Source organism: Nicotiana attenuata, chromosome 7 (genome assembly GCF_001879085.1).
Source record: "Nicotiana attenuata strain UT chromosome 7, NIATTr2, whole genome shotgun sequence".
Taxonomy (NCBI): Eukaryota; Viridiplantae; Streptophyta; class Magnoliopsida; order Solanales; family Solanaceae; genus Nicotiana; species Nicotiana attenuata.
In genome coordinates, this window is record NC_031995.1 from 6,126,918 (window position 1) to 6,140,370 (window position 13,453).

The following is a 13,453-nucleotide window of genomic DNA, read 5'->3' on the forward strand; positions in this document are numbered from 1 at the left end:
TTTATAAGTATGGCGCGCTTCATACCCATAAACAAGACTCTACTAACACGGCTTCATAGACCCCTAGGACTCCATAAACCTGAGGCTCTGATACCAAGTTTGTCACGACCCATTTTCTGAACAAGCCGAGACCGGCACTCGATCACTAAACATGACCGAGCGAACCATCTCTACTTATCAAACCTATTATAACTCCAAACTTTATATGCAACAAAGCAATACTCTAACCAAATACTTTTGATTAATTCGAATATTTAAATAAATCAACTCCAAAACTTTATTTGTAGTAACTACTGAATTACTGCTAAGTTATTATAAAATAACATCTGAATCTCAACCCAATGACTATGTCTATGAAGCCTCTACTGATAAACTGACGCACTGCTCAGGACATGAGATTTCCTGGCCAGTTCTCTAAGTAAACAAAGAAATAGCTAAATAAAAACGACTCTAAGGAATACTCCACGAACAAAAGCGGAGCTCACCAATAGCACTGGAAGGGAAGGAAGTCCTAACTCGTAGTCTGCTCGCCTGCAAATCTGGTTCCTACGTTGTACCGCAGACCAACGTAGGTTCCCAAAAGAGAACGTCAGTACCATCCATTGTACTCAGTGAGTCTCAACAACAGGAGCGGAACTTTAATAACATATACATTATGAGCAAAGGTTCTAAATGCATGTAAAGCATAAAGCTTATAAGAATAATTCAAAATAATCGCATAATAGCAGTTTATGAATATTCTAAAAGAAATTCTTTTTTTTCTTTCCTATATAAAAAAAAATACTTCACTTTATACCTTGGGAGTTCCAACTATCCTGACTTAATTCTGTCTCAGTCACCGTGTGATCGGCACGGGTTCGATCCCAACCTGATCGAATAGGCCCAATCCACGAGGTGCCACTCGCTTCATGGTTCTCAGCGCTCATGTATCATACCTTAGCATGGCTAAGTAATTTCTCAGCAACGAGACCCTCGGCTCGTGTGCTCCCTACTTTGGCACAAGTAGTTTCAGGAAGTCAACGCCTTGGTCAGGACCCTCGGCCTGGACGATGACCCCTTCTCAGAATAAAGGATACTCCCAAAATCTTTTCTTTCTAAAACTTCTTCTTGTGACTTTTCAAGTCTAAATCTTTTATACATACTCATACCGGTATCCTTAAATGTAAGGCATGACATAAGAATGAAATAAACATTCAAAAGTATTTATAAAGGTTCTTGATCCTTCATGAATTTTCAACATGAAAATGGCATATATGAGTAACATAAATATCTGAAATTTATGCACATATATCCAAATAATCATCTAAACTTTAGCTAGAAAATAATTCTAAGCTAATAGGTACTTACTACAATTAAGTCCAAAGAATAACATAAAAATCTAAAATTTATGCACATATATCCAAATAATCATCTAAACTTTAGCTAGAAAATAATTCTAAGCTAATAGGTACTTACTACTCCAATTAAGTATATATTAACTCTTTTATGCAATTCATCAAACACCTTGTGTGCGTGCTTTTGTGAGTTAAACCACTTTAGTAAAGGGTTATATCAACTCACCTCAAAACTCCTTGAGCCAATACGTAGACCCCAGTCCAATTTATACCCGTCAAACAATTGATTCTACAACAACCAGTGCATTTTAATTAATTTTAAAGTACTACACCTAAATATGAAATTTATTGTTGATATAGAGGAAGAAGGGAATTAACTATTCAAATTCTTACCTGCTACTACTTTAGGATAATTGACAATAAGAAATTTTTATATACCTGGGTTCAAGAATTAGTGTTTTGTAAAGAACCCTAGGATTTTCGTTGTCTGCGTAAATCGTCTTGCTACCTCTGTTTCTCGTTCTGTTCCTTTTTCTTTGTATGAGGCTTGCGTGAGTTTAAGCTTCTGTTTTGTTAGACTTTTGAGACTTCAGACTTGTATTTTGATTAAGGCTTTCAAGCCTTTTGCCCTAAAGAATACGTTTCCAACCATTTTATGGGCCCCTCTCTCCTTTTTTTTTTCTTTCCTTTTTTTTTTGTTATTGTTTTATTGCTTTTCCTTTTTTTTTTGTTTTGTTTTAACTTAACTAATATTTAATGATACCCACTTTTAATAATTAATAATATTGAAATTATTAATGTTTCCATAATTATATATCCAACTATTTATAAATAGGGAAGTAACTCAAAATCAATCACAAGGATTTTTAATCTGTAATAAAAGTATAATTTAAGATTTATGAAAAATTAAATTCTATATTAAGCGGGTCTTGAAACTTCTATAGATTTGAGGAGTGTTACAACTTCGAATTATCAATTCAAACCACCTCAATACTTCACCAAGTCATCCCAAAACAGAAATTCAAGCTCCTTAAGATGTACCCAATCTATTCTAATAACACCCACTCAAAAGAAAGCAAAAAATTTGACCTTTTCTTTATACAAATAGCTAATTAGCTAATATTAGTAATATTTTATGAATTAGCCAATTTTTGTAATGAGCTACTTATAAATGGACATAGCTGGTAGTTTGTAGTGTCATGTGTTGTTTGTAAACGTGGTTGAACCAGTCCAGATTTAGATTGCTGAAAGCAAAAGGCCCAAAACCAATCTATACAAGACTATGGTAGAAATGACATCAGGTAGCCACTTTAAAGGGCTGCTATTTAATAATTAATCAGTGTGTTTTGAATTTCAGTTTTTCAGGACAAAAATATACTGAATTGTTCTGAACTTACAATTTTTAGTTTAAAATTTCAGGATAAAAATAAGTATTGGACAATCTCTAAATAACATCCTTAAAAGTAACTATCGGTGCACTTGCCCCAAGATTATGGCAGCTGACCGATAGACCAAAATGTTGTTCAAGGCCCACTAAAGATATCCTGACGCCAGATTTTAAAATATGCTTACCAAAATCTTAATGTTTACCAAAAAACTTCAACATTGTGGCTGAATTCATGGTGCTTCAAAATTCTGGCGATTGCCAGAATTGCCAACGTCCCTCCCTAAACACCATGTGTGAGATTGTACTGGATTTGTTGTTGTTACCAGAATTGCCGACATGCTCAAATTTAGTCCATGAATAAATGAATCTTCTATGATAAAGTATGGTGTAAATCTTATACTACCATATCATATACATTTCTAAACATCGAAGCTTTTTTCTAATCAAACATTAGTCTAAATTTTAGATCAATGGGCTAAAGTTGCAGAAGAAACTGAATTGCCTATAAATAGTTTTATGATCGAACTTTAGACCACTAGCTTCAAGTTGTCAACAACTGATTGCCATAATTTTTCATTCTACAACTGAGCTACCTATAAAAAATTTATGACCAAATTTTTAGATAACTAAGTTTCAATTTGTCAGGAACCGGTAGCCATAAATTTTTCATTCTCCCGACTGTGAAGTGCTTAAGCTATATCTAAAAAACTTTTTAAAACAAGGATAAAATAGAAAGAGTGGCCTCAAAAAGGTTATTTTAGAAAATAAGCCTTTAAAAATATTAGAAAAAGATTTAGCACAGAGTTTTTTTGGGAAAATGCATAAGTATCCCCTTGATCTATAGCGGATTCCCAATTACACACTCTACCTTTGGGGGAATTTTACTACCCCACTGAACTATTTTAAAGTCAATAAGTTCACCTTTAAAGTACCACAACCAAATTTTCGTTAGACAGTGAACCACACTCGCTTGACACATCAAATTTCATTTTTTTAAAAGAATTTAAAAAAAGTTTTTTTCCTTTCCTTCCTCTTTTCTCTTCTTTATTACTCCAGTCACCACCAACAAACCGAAATAACAAAGATTCATTCATATTTTTCTTTTTCTGTTGCTACGCTTCTTTAATGGCTATTATGGTAGAAGATTTTCGGACGGTGGCTATAATTGGTGATTGTGGATGGCATAAAGATGATGGATATTATAACTAAGAGGTGAGAGATGATATATAATATGAGTATAAGTGTGTCTGCTAGGTTAGAAGAAGAATTTTTCCAGTTAGAATTTCAATACCTCTTTTTTCCCGGCGTAAGAAGGTTTTCCGATGATGAATTTTCCCCCCATTATCTGAGTATATTTTGCTTTGCTTATGAATAGATCTTTTTGAGAGTTTAATTTTGCGTGAAAAGGATAGAAAGAAGAAGAAGAAAAAAAAAATGAAAGAAGAATGGTTAGAAAGTCGCCAGCGAGTAAACATCTGCCGGAATTAGAGAAGAAACGCAAAAAAAAAGTAAAAGAAAAAGACAAAGAAAAAGGAAAAGGAAAAGGAAAAGGGGAAAAAAAGGTAAGAAATTAAATATCTCACTAAAAATAGTAAAAAAGCAAAAAGAAAAATCTGAAAATCATTTTTTCTTGCTTCTCACTCTCTCAAGGAGAGTGAAATACACACACTTTGCCGCATAAGCTTTAAGGGTGCAAACAATTCTACTTTAATTTAATATAGGGGATAATAAAACTCCCTCAAAGATAGAGTGTGTACTTAGGAATCCGGATATAGGTCAGGAGATACTTATGTAATTTTCTAAATTTTTTTCACTTAGCTAATCGAGAAGTAATGAAGTTTACCGTAGGGCTTTGGGAATGAAATGGAACTTCTATTTCTTGCCAACTAACACTCTATTTGGATCATTGTTCCCTATCGTTTTATAATGTATTGTATTGTATTGTATCGTATTGTACCGTATCGTTTTATGAATACAATATTTGGATAGATTGTATTGTTTGTTATTGTTAAATAATATTTTGTTGTTTGGTTTGACTGTATCGTACTGTACTGTAACTGATAAGTTTACTAAAATACCCTCAATCGTTTAAATATTAAATTTATCAAAATTATGTATAAAAATAATTTTAAAAAACAAAACAGAAGAAGGAAAAACACAATAAGGAAGCAGAACAAAGGAGCGAGACATAAAAAGGCAAAATAAAGGAGCACAACTAATTAAAATTGAGTTACAAGCAAATTAGGAGAAAAAATAAAACAGGAGGCAACAAAACACCTTTAACATTGGTCTGAAAAAAAAACAAAGTAGGTTATAAGTTGGAGATTTGGAGTTAAAATAGAAAAAAGATAAAGGGTAAAATAGAATTATGGAGTAATAAGTTAGGGCATAATTGGAAANTTGTTTAAAAAAAATAGAAGTTTTCATTGTTCCGGAACAATGGATTTAACAATACAATATAACCAATTTTAATGAAACAATCAAAACAAATATTGTTTTGGGATAACAAAACAATACAATACAACGAGGAACGACCATCCAAACAAGCTGTAAACTGTCCTCCTAAGACCATCTCCAACCCTAACACTAAATTTCACACCAAATTTCATACCAAAATGGTGTAACACCAAATTTACTCCAACCATTACACCATTTTTTACACCAAAAAATAATATTTCTTCTCTCTCTTCTGTATTATATTATTATCTTCTATTTAAATTTTATTTTTTAATTCCTTCAAACAGATACTATCTTTTTTTCTTTTTCCATATTGATTATATATAATTCACATTCACCACTTACTAAGCTTATGTTTTATGTTTTTTTAATGTAATTTCAATTTTAATGTATCCTCCTTTGATGTACTTTAATTATAATGTATTTTTATTTTATGTATTGTTAATTTTCTTTTTAAATTTTAGTTTTCACTTTTCAATTTTAGCAACATTAGATATCTTACATTTGCATTTTTTATTTTTAATTAATGGTTATATTTCTTTTTATATAATTATAATAATAATAAAATTAACTTACAATTTTATATAAATATAATATATACAAAAATTAACATCTGAATTATTTATATCTGAATTGCTAAATTTTTTCCGTAAAATCAAGGACTTTTTTCACGTTTAGTCCATACCAGAAACTATTTATATTCAGTAGCCAAAAAAGTGTATAAAATTTATATAAATTTTGTATATAATATACAGAATGTATATATACACAAAAATATACAAAAAAACATACATGTCTCGACTATTATTTCAAGAACAACTATACAGTATCATTTTTCCTAAAATCAATAATTAGCTATTGAGAACAAAAAACAGCTTTCTCTATTCATTCCGATATTGAAAATTCCTTTTGAACATTGTCGTGTGTTGGCCTTGACAATTCTTTTTTCCCCTTGATTTAGCTGGATGGTTTCAGTAATGAAAAACCACGAAAATGAATGTATAAAAAAGTCTATAGTGGTCACTTGTCAGTATCGTGCCATGGCCTATAAGTCGTCCCTAATTAATGATACTTATATTTTCATACCTAAATTAACACGTTCTCCACGTTTAAAATTAGATACCAAAACTCACAAGAAAGCAGTAATAAAAGGAAGGAGAAAGTAGAGTTGACGTGGGAGATTCGTAGATAAAACATGATTAAGCGGTGTCATTGTTTGACCAAAAAGTGTTAAGCTCTTTGTTAAACTAATTAATGAGAAGAAAGAGGATACATCTTAGCCAAGGATAATTAACTCTAGACCAAAGCACGTTCAATACGAAAACAGAATATAATCATGCTTACAACCTTTTTTAAGATTGTAAAATATATCAAATATAAATGATAGGCTTACATTCTTGACGTACTGTTCCATAATGTAAGAACACAGAAGAAAAAAGAAGGAATGTCATTGACAGCTACGGAATCTATCTTTATTGATTCAACAAATGACGATTACAAAGATTTGCAACCTAGATCTGGACCTTCGCTTTGTTTTCCTCAGAGACCTTCTCCTGTTCTTCTATCCCTTTTTCGTGAATGAGAGAGGCCCCTTTTTTGTTCTCTCACCTCCTATATATATTATAAGCATTTCCCTTTTGTCCCACGGTCCTTAGCAAGAATAGCTTAATCTGCTGGTTGTACTTTAGGCCGTCCCCCTTAAGTGTCACGACATATACTTCGCCGTATAGGCTCTCTCATAGTTCAATCTCAGTAGTGGCCGAGATACTCGACATTATGATGCCTAGCAGATACAACCACGGCTTAGTCGGCCCCTTGCCATCACGTTTAGCACTAATCTACGTAGGGTCAGATTTTGACCCATACAGTTAGTCCCTCCGCCTGTTGGCGAGCACGATGGGCGGACTCTGTCGATTCGAAAATTGGGAGAAAACTGAACGCTTCGGACGATGGGCGAATATCTTGTGGCGAGGTAGCGACATGACGTTTCAGGAGTTGTATCGAACTGTCACGTCAGTTCAGAATGTCATTAATACTCATCATGCGTCATCATGGCGCACGTTTTCTACGTATGACGTCGTTTCCGTGCCCTTTCTGTTTTCAAAGCGACGACGTTTGGCTTTCCCGCTCAGGGCATTTTACATTTCTATAAATAGGGGAGGGTCTTTCATTTGAATGCTATGCTTCTTAGTTGCTTACGAGAAATTTTTGTAACTTTTCTTCGTCAGCTTCTCATACTTCTGTCTGTTAGGATTTGTTGTGAACACCACCTTTTTCTTTCACCATTCTCGTTTCTTTCAACCAAAGAGAAGATGGTTAGTGGAGACTCCAACTCCGATGGAGCCATTGGTGCTCCGATGCCGGAAAATGTGCCCCTAATAAAAGAGGGAGAGCGTCCGGTGGAAGATGAGAGTTTTTCGATGGTGGATGAGGTGGTTCCCCGTCCAGGGAAGGCGAGGACTGACTTCAATAGCCCTGCCGGAGACGAGTCGGAACCCGTTCTTTCTACGATGGATGTTGCGGCGCTCGTGGCGTTCAAAGCCAAATGGAGGATCCCCGATCACATTGAACTAGTTCCGATGGACCAGGATATAGTGCACATACACCGTCCGGACTACTGCGCGTTTTATGCGTATCCTTTTGTCATCGGGTACACGCTTCCTCTTCCTTCCCTAGTGGTGGATTAGTGTTGCTTCTATGAGTTGTGTCCGGCTCAACTCTCCCCATACGCGTACAAGCTTTTCCTTATGCTCATCAAGTACGCGGAGCTCGCCGACCGCAAAATTTCCCTAGAACACATGCTACACCTATTCGCCCCCCATTTTCTTAGGGGTACGATGATTCACATGCGTCACCGAGGAGCCAAGAGTTTGGTGGTGAAGATGGATGATAAGGCAAATCGCCACTTTTGGGAGAGCTTCTTCTACGTCCAAACAGTACACGTCGTGTCAAACCCGGCGGGGTTTCCTGAGACGTGGAACTTTTCCCGTAAGCCTTCTTTTCTTCTTACTTCATCCATTTTTTCGTAAGAGGGTTGTCGGTCGTCCCCCTTTAATGACCTCATTGAGGGTTTGTTTTATGTTTTTGTAGCTGAGAGGGTGCCTATTTCGCAAGTTGCCGACATTCGCGAATGGGTGAGTGCAATTCTACCTCGCACGATGGGGATCCGTGAATAGGCGCCCTTTCATGAGAGGTTTGGGTGTAAACCTTCCACTGGTGAGTCGGCTTATTTCGGCTTTATCTGCTTTATTTATTTCTTCGTCCTTTTTCTTTATTTTATCTTTATTTGAACCAATTTCTTGTTGAGAGGTCGGAGAGGAGTGAGAAGGGCGAGGGCTCCTCCCCTTGTATTCCGTCAACCGGCTCCCTTTGCCCGACCCTCACCAAGAGCGACTGCGGGCGAGGGTGTACAGGATTTGGTTGCTCGGCAGACTGCATCTGTGGCCGAAACTGTTCGTTCGGAGGTTGCTCCTCGGTCGGAGACTCCAGTTCCCGCAGTTCGTTCAACGGGTGAACCTTCTCGCGTTGATGGCGGAGAGGCCCCGCCGAAGAGGCGAATGATAGTGTTGGAAGGGGCTTCTTTAGCTGGGACACCCTCGAGTGGTGACCTTGTTTTAACGGTGCCCAAAGCTGGCGGTCGTGCCAGCCTGGGCGAGGAGGTGATGCCCGTTGCAAGCGTTCAAGAGGCTACTGTGGCGGAGGGACGGGGTTCCGAGGCTGCCGCTACGGTTCCGAGCGGACCATCATCATCTCGACCGGGTCGTACCCCATCTTCGGTCGATGAGAGATTGAAAGGAGTCGTGGTGGATGACTACGAATCCGGTTCTAACATTGATCCTAAGGACATGAGGATGTTCGAGGAGGGCTTTACTAGGGTCGACGTAAGGGCGGAGGGCCCTTGTCGAATACTAGAAATTCGATTGAATTTTAACCTGTCGGAGGACACGGTGGAGTTGGTGCCTCAATTCGATCTTCAGTGTTCCGCCACTGAAAGTGAGTCTCTTCGGGAGCTCAATGATTCCGCTTTGTCATATGGCGTGGCCGGGATGGCCTTGAGGGTGAGTTTCCTTTTGCCATTTTTCTTTGTTTTGTGCTATTTTGCCTTTGATGATTCCTACCCTCTTCTTTTTTTTTAGACTTACATGCTGGAGATCGAGAGTGCTCGTAGGGCCGAGACAAGGGCCGAAGTTTTTCGAAAAATGGCCGCGAAGTATTTCCGGTATCGCAACAAGTGCCGTGAGATGCACGCGCAACTCAGGGCGGGCGTTAATGCTCAATTCGTTATGGAGGAGTTGGATAAAAGGGACGAGGAACTGATGCGGTCTATCCGCAGTGCAGCGAGCTCGAAGGGTTGCTTCATTCCAAGAACAAGGAGCTTGAAGTGGGCAAAGGGGTTGCGGTGGAGTGTGAAGTCCTTCAGGCGAAGGTGCTGTCTTTGCGAGCCGAGCTTGAACAAAATGCCACAAGAGTCGCCGACATAAATGCAAAATGGACGGAGAAAGTGGCTGAGCTAGAAAAGAAGGTGGCCGAGTTGGATAGAGCTAAGAGGGCTCGAGTGTCGGCTTTGACTCGGGCGGCGGCGCTAGAAGACGCTATTCGCGTCCTTAGGTCCGAGCAGGAGTCTGAGAGGGCGACGGCCACGCTGAGGGAGGCGCGGATCGAGGAGCGGATTGGTGAACTTGATCGGGAGGTTTCGGCCCTGGGAGATCGAGTTGTGGCCCTTGAGGCCGAGAAGGCGCAGCTGTTGGCTCAGGCTCCCCCTCAAGAATTTGCCTCTGCTACTGTCCCCCGCCGTTTGTATGAGCTATGGGTCAATGCTGAGGCCCAACCAGATATATACAAGGGTTTGTGGGAGGCGGGGAGTGTTCCTGAGGGTGCTTTTGAAGATGCTCGGGCGAAGGCACGCGAGGCTCGTCTTGCCTGCGGCTACGACCCTGCGACATTGGAGGTCGGTGAGGGTGCTGAGATTGAAGATGGGCTTTCTTCGGATGATGACGATGCTAGGGAGAACGGCGGTGCAGATGATGCTGAGTGAAAATTTTTTCTGCAGCTTTTGTACTTAGTTTTTTTTTGTTCTTTTGTTGTTTGTTTTCATCTTTTTCTTGGGGTCCCGCTTTTGGCCCTTTGTAAGGTGCAGCTGTTGCGCATGTACATCTTCTGAATAAAATAGTCGCTTTGCCTTGGGTTACATATCTTTTGATTTTCTTTCTTCCACTCTTTTTTTTTTGAAAAAGATCTTCGGACTTCCCCGTAATGAGTCCCTGATTTTTTAATTGGGAATTCGAATGCGATTTTATTTCGCTTGATTCGAGCGAGATCGAAGTCAGACTTGCCAGCTTGGGCGAGGTCAGTTTTGACTTATAAAGGTCGAAGTCTGATTTGGCCACTAGGGCGAAGCTAGTTTTGACTTATACATTCGAGCGAGGTCGATGTCTGATTTGGCAACTTGGGCGAAGTCAGTTTTGACTTATAAATTCGAGCGAGGTCGAAGTTTGACTTGGCAACTTGGGCGTAGTCTGTTTTGACTTGTAAATACGAGCGAGGTCGAAGTCTGACTTGCCAACTTTGGGCGCAGTCAATTTTGACTTGTAAACTCGTATATTACTTCTGCTTGGCGATGGCCAGGGGTCGTAAGGGTGTAAATTCGAGCGAGGTCGAATTGTAGCCTGTTATGAATTCGAACGAGGTCGAATTTCATTTTCACTTGGTTATGGTCGATGGACGTAAGGGTGTAAATTCGAGCGAGGTCGAATTGTAACCCGTTGTGAGTTTGAGAGAGGTCGAACATTCTTTTCACTTGGCGACGGCCGATGGCCGTAAGGGTGTAAATTCGAGCGAGGTCTAATTGTGACCCGTTGTGAGTTCGAGAGAAGTCGAACTTTCTTTTCACTTGGCGACGGCCGAGGGCCGTAAGGGTGTAAATTCGAGCGAGGTTGAATTCTTACCCGTTGTGAGTTCGATAGAAGTCGAACTTTCTTTTCACGTGGTTGCGTGCGGGTTTGGAGGGAGGGTGATGTTTGTCCATTGCATTACTTTTATTGGAGCGCATTACTCGTCCCGCATCGTTTATGCGTGCGTCGGGGTGAGTCCCGATTAGTTTAATTTTGCTTTCATTGGAGAGTACTGTGCGTCGGGGTGAGTCCCGGTTTGTTCAATTTTGCTCTCGTTGGAGAGTACTGTGCATCGTTATATAGTTTGTATGCATCGGTGGAGTCCCAGTTTATCCATTCCCTTCGTTGCTCGGCCTGGAGAGGTCGTTGGCTGGACAGACGATGAACTTTGCTTGGGTTACTGGGTTACGCAGATTATTTCTCAATAATCTCGGCTTGTTCTGAGTCATTTCTGTTATTTGTAATATGGTACGGCGCAGAGGGCTTTGCTCAGTCACTGCCTACGGGATGATACGGTATGGAACGCTTTCCTGGTGTGTTCGGTGGCATTTGTTCCTCGTTCGCGCACCTGTGAGAATAATCGTGTTTCTGTTGTGAACCAAAAAGAAAGAAAGCATGATAAGTTAAACCCAAATGAAATTGCCTGTTACCTAGACCCGGTAAGTCGGTGAGGGGGGAAGGGCGCTATAGGGCTACTTGCTTCGTCCTGTACTCGAATGGCAGTTTCAGATTTGGCAGCCCTGTGTTTGGCTTCGTCGTCAGTCGCGTCTAGGATTCTCGTGGGCTGAACTTATTTTGCCCGTTGGGGTCTCGAGATCGAGTCCCGATCCGATCCCATCCGATATGCACCAACAATAAGGGAAACATGTCATACTTGCTCATAAATTACACAGTGTGTATGGGTACGAAGATAAAGCAGGATACGTCGGTTATTTCAAAGAATCACACAGTAGGCTATCATCCTTTCCTAAGAGGTAGGAATACAGATCGACATATAAAGTAAATACAACAAATAGGATTGCGGTAATGCTAAGTGCGTAGTGACCTTGGTCCCACTTTGGACACGCATATGACGTGCCAAACCCATCTCTACAGATGAGGCCTGGGTTTTGTATAGATATCGAACATAATTTCGATCTCATGCAAAGATCTGGCCCTGATTGGTTTGGTTATTTCAAAAGTTTGCCTACAACTTTCTCGAGTTGGTGTTTACACAGAGGGTGGGGCTATGGCCACCGGGAAGTGAAACTCTTGCTTTAGATCTAGATGGAACTAAAAGTTTAGCTAAGAAATCCCCACAGACGGCGCCAAATTGTTTGACCAAAAAGTGTTAAACTCTTTGTTAAACTAATTAATGAAAAGAAAGAGGATAAATCTTCGCCTATGATAATTAACTCTAGACCAAAGCACGTTAAATACGAAAATAGAATATAATCATGCTTACGTATCCCTTTGTCATCGGGTACACGCTTCCTCTTCCTTCCCTAGTGGCGGATTTCTGCTGCTTCTATGAGGTGTGTCTGGATCAACTCTCCCCGTACGCGTACAAGCTTTTCCTTATGCTCATCAAGTACGCGGAGCTCGCCGACCGCAAAATTTCCCTAGAACACATGCTACACCTCTTCGCCCCCCCCCCCCCCCCCCATTTTCTTAAGCGTCACCGTGGAGCAAAGAGTTTGGTGGTGAAGGTGGATGATAAGGCAAATCGCTCGCTTTTGGAAGAGCTTCTTTTACGTCCGAACAGAGCACGTCGTGTCAAACCCGGCGGGGTTTCCTGAGACGTGGAACTTTGCCCGCAAGCTTCTTTTCTTCTTACTTCATCCATTTTTTCTTAAGAGGGTTGTCGGTCGTCCCCCTTTAATGACCTCATTGAGGGTTTGTTTTTGTTTTTGCAGCTGAGAGGGTTCCTCCTCCGCAAGTTGCCGACATTCGCGAATGGGTCAGTGCAATTCTACCTCGCACGATGGGGATCCGTGAATAGGCGCCCTTTCATGAGAGGTTTGGGCGTAAACCTTCCACTGGTGAGTCGGCTTATTTCGGCTTTATCTTCTTTATTTCTTTCTTCGTCCTTTTTCTTTATTTTATCTTTATTTGAACCAATTTCTTGTTGACAGGTCGGAGAGGAGTGAGAAGGGCGAGGGCTCCTCCCCTTGTATTCCGTCAACCGGCTCCCTCTGCCCGGCCCTCACCAAGAGAGACTGCGGGCGAGGGTGTACAGGATTTGGTTGCTCGACAGACCGCATCTGTGGCCGAAACTGTTCGTTCAGAGGTTGCTCCTCGGTCGGAGACTCCAGTTCCCGCAGTTCGTTCAACGGGTGAACCTTCTCGCGTTGATGGAGGAAAGGCCCCGTCGAAGAGGCGAACGATAGTGTTGGAAGGGGCTT

At 40.3% G+C, this 13,453-nt stretch overlaps 1 protein-coding gene across 1 annotated transcript in view; it reads right to left on the reverse strand.

Moving 5' to 3' along the window:
* The window catches only part of LOC109229808, a 6,910-nt gene extending 2,847 nt beyond the window's left edge, over positions 1-4,063 (reverse strand). The window contains exons 1-2 of the mRNA XM_019395360.1: positions 4,013-4,063; positions 1,561-1,623 (exon numbers count right to left, since the gene is read on the reverse strand). Coding sequence (XP_019250905.1) covers positions 1,561-1,623; positions 4,013-4,063 — 114 coding nt within the window. The remainder of the gene's footprint in view (positions 1-1,560; positions 1,624-4,012) is intronic.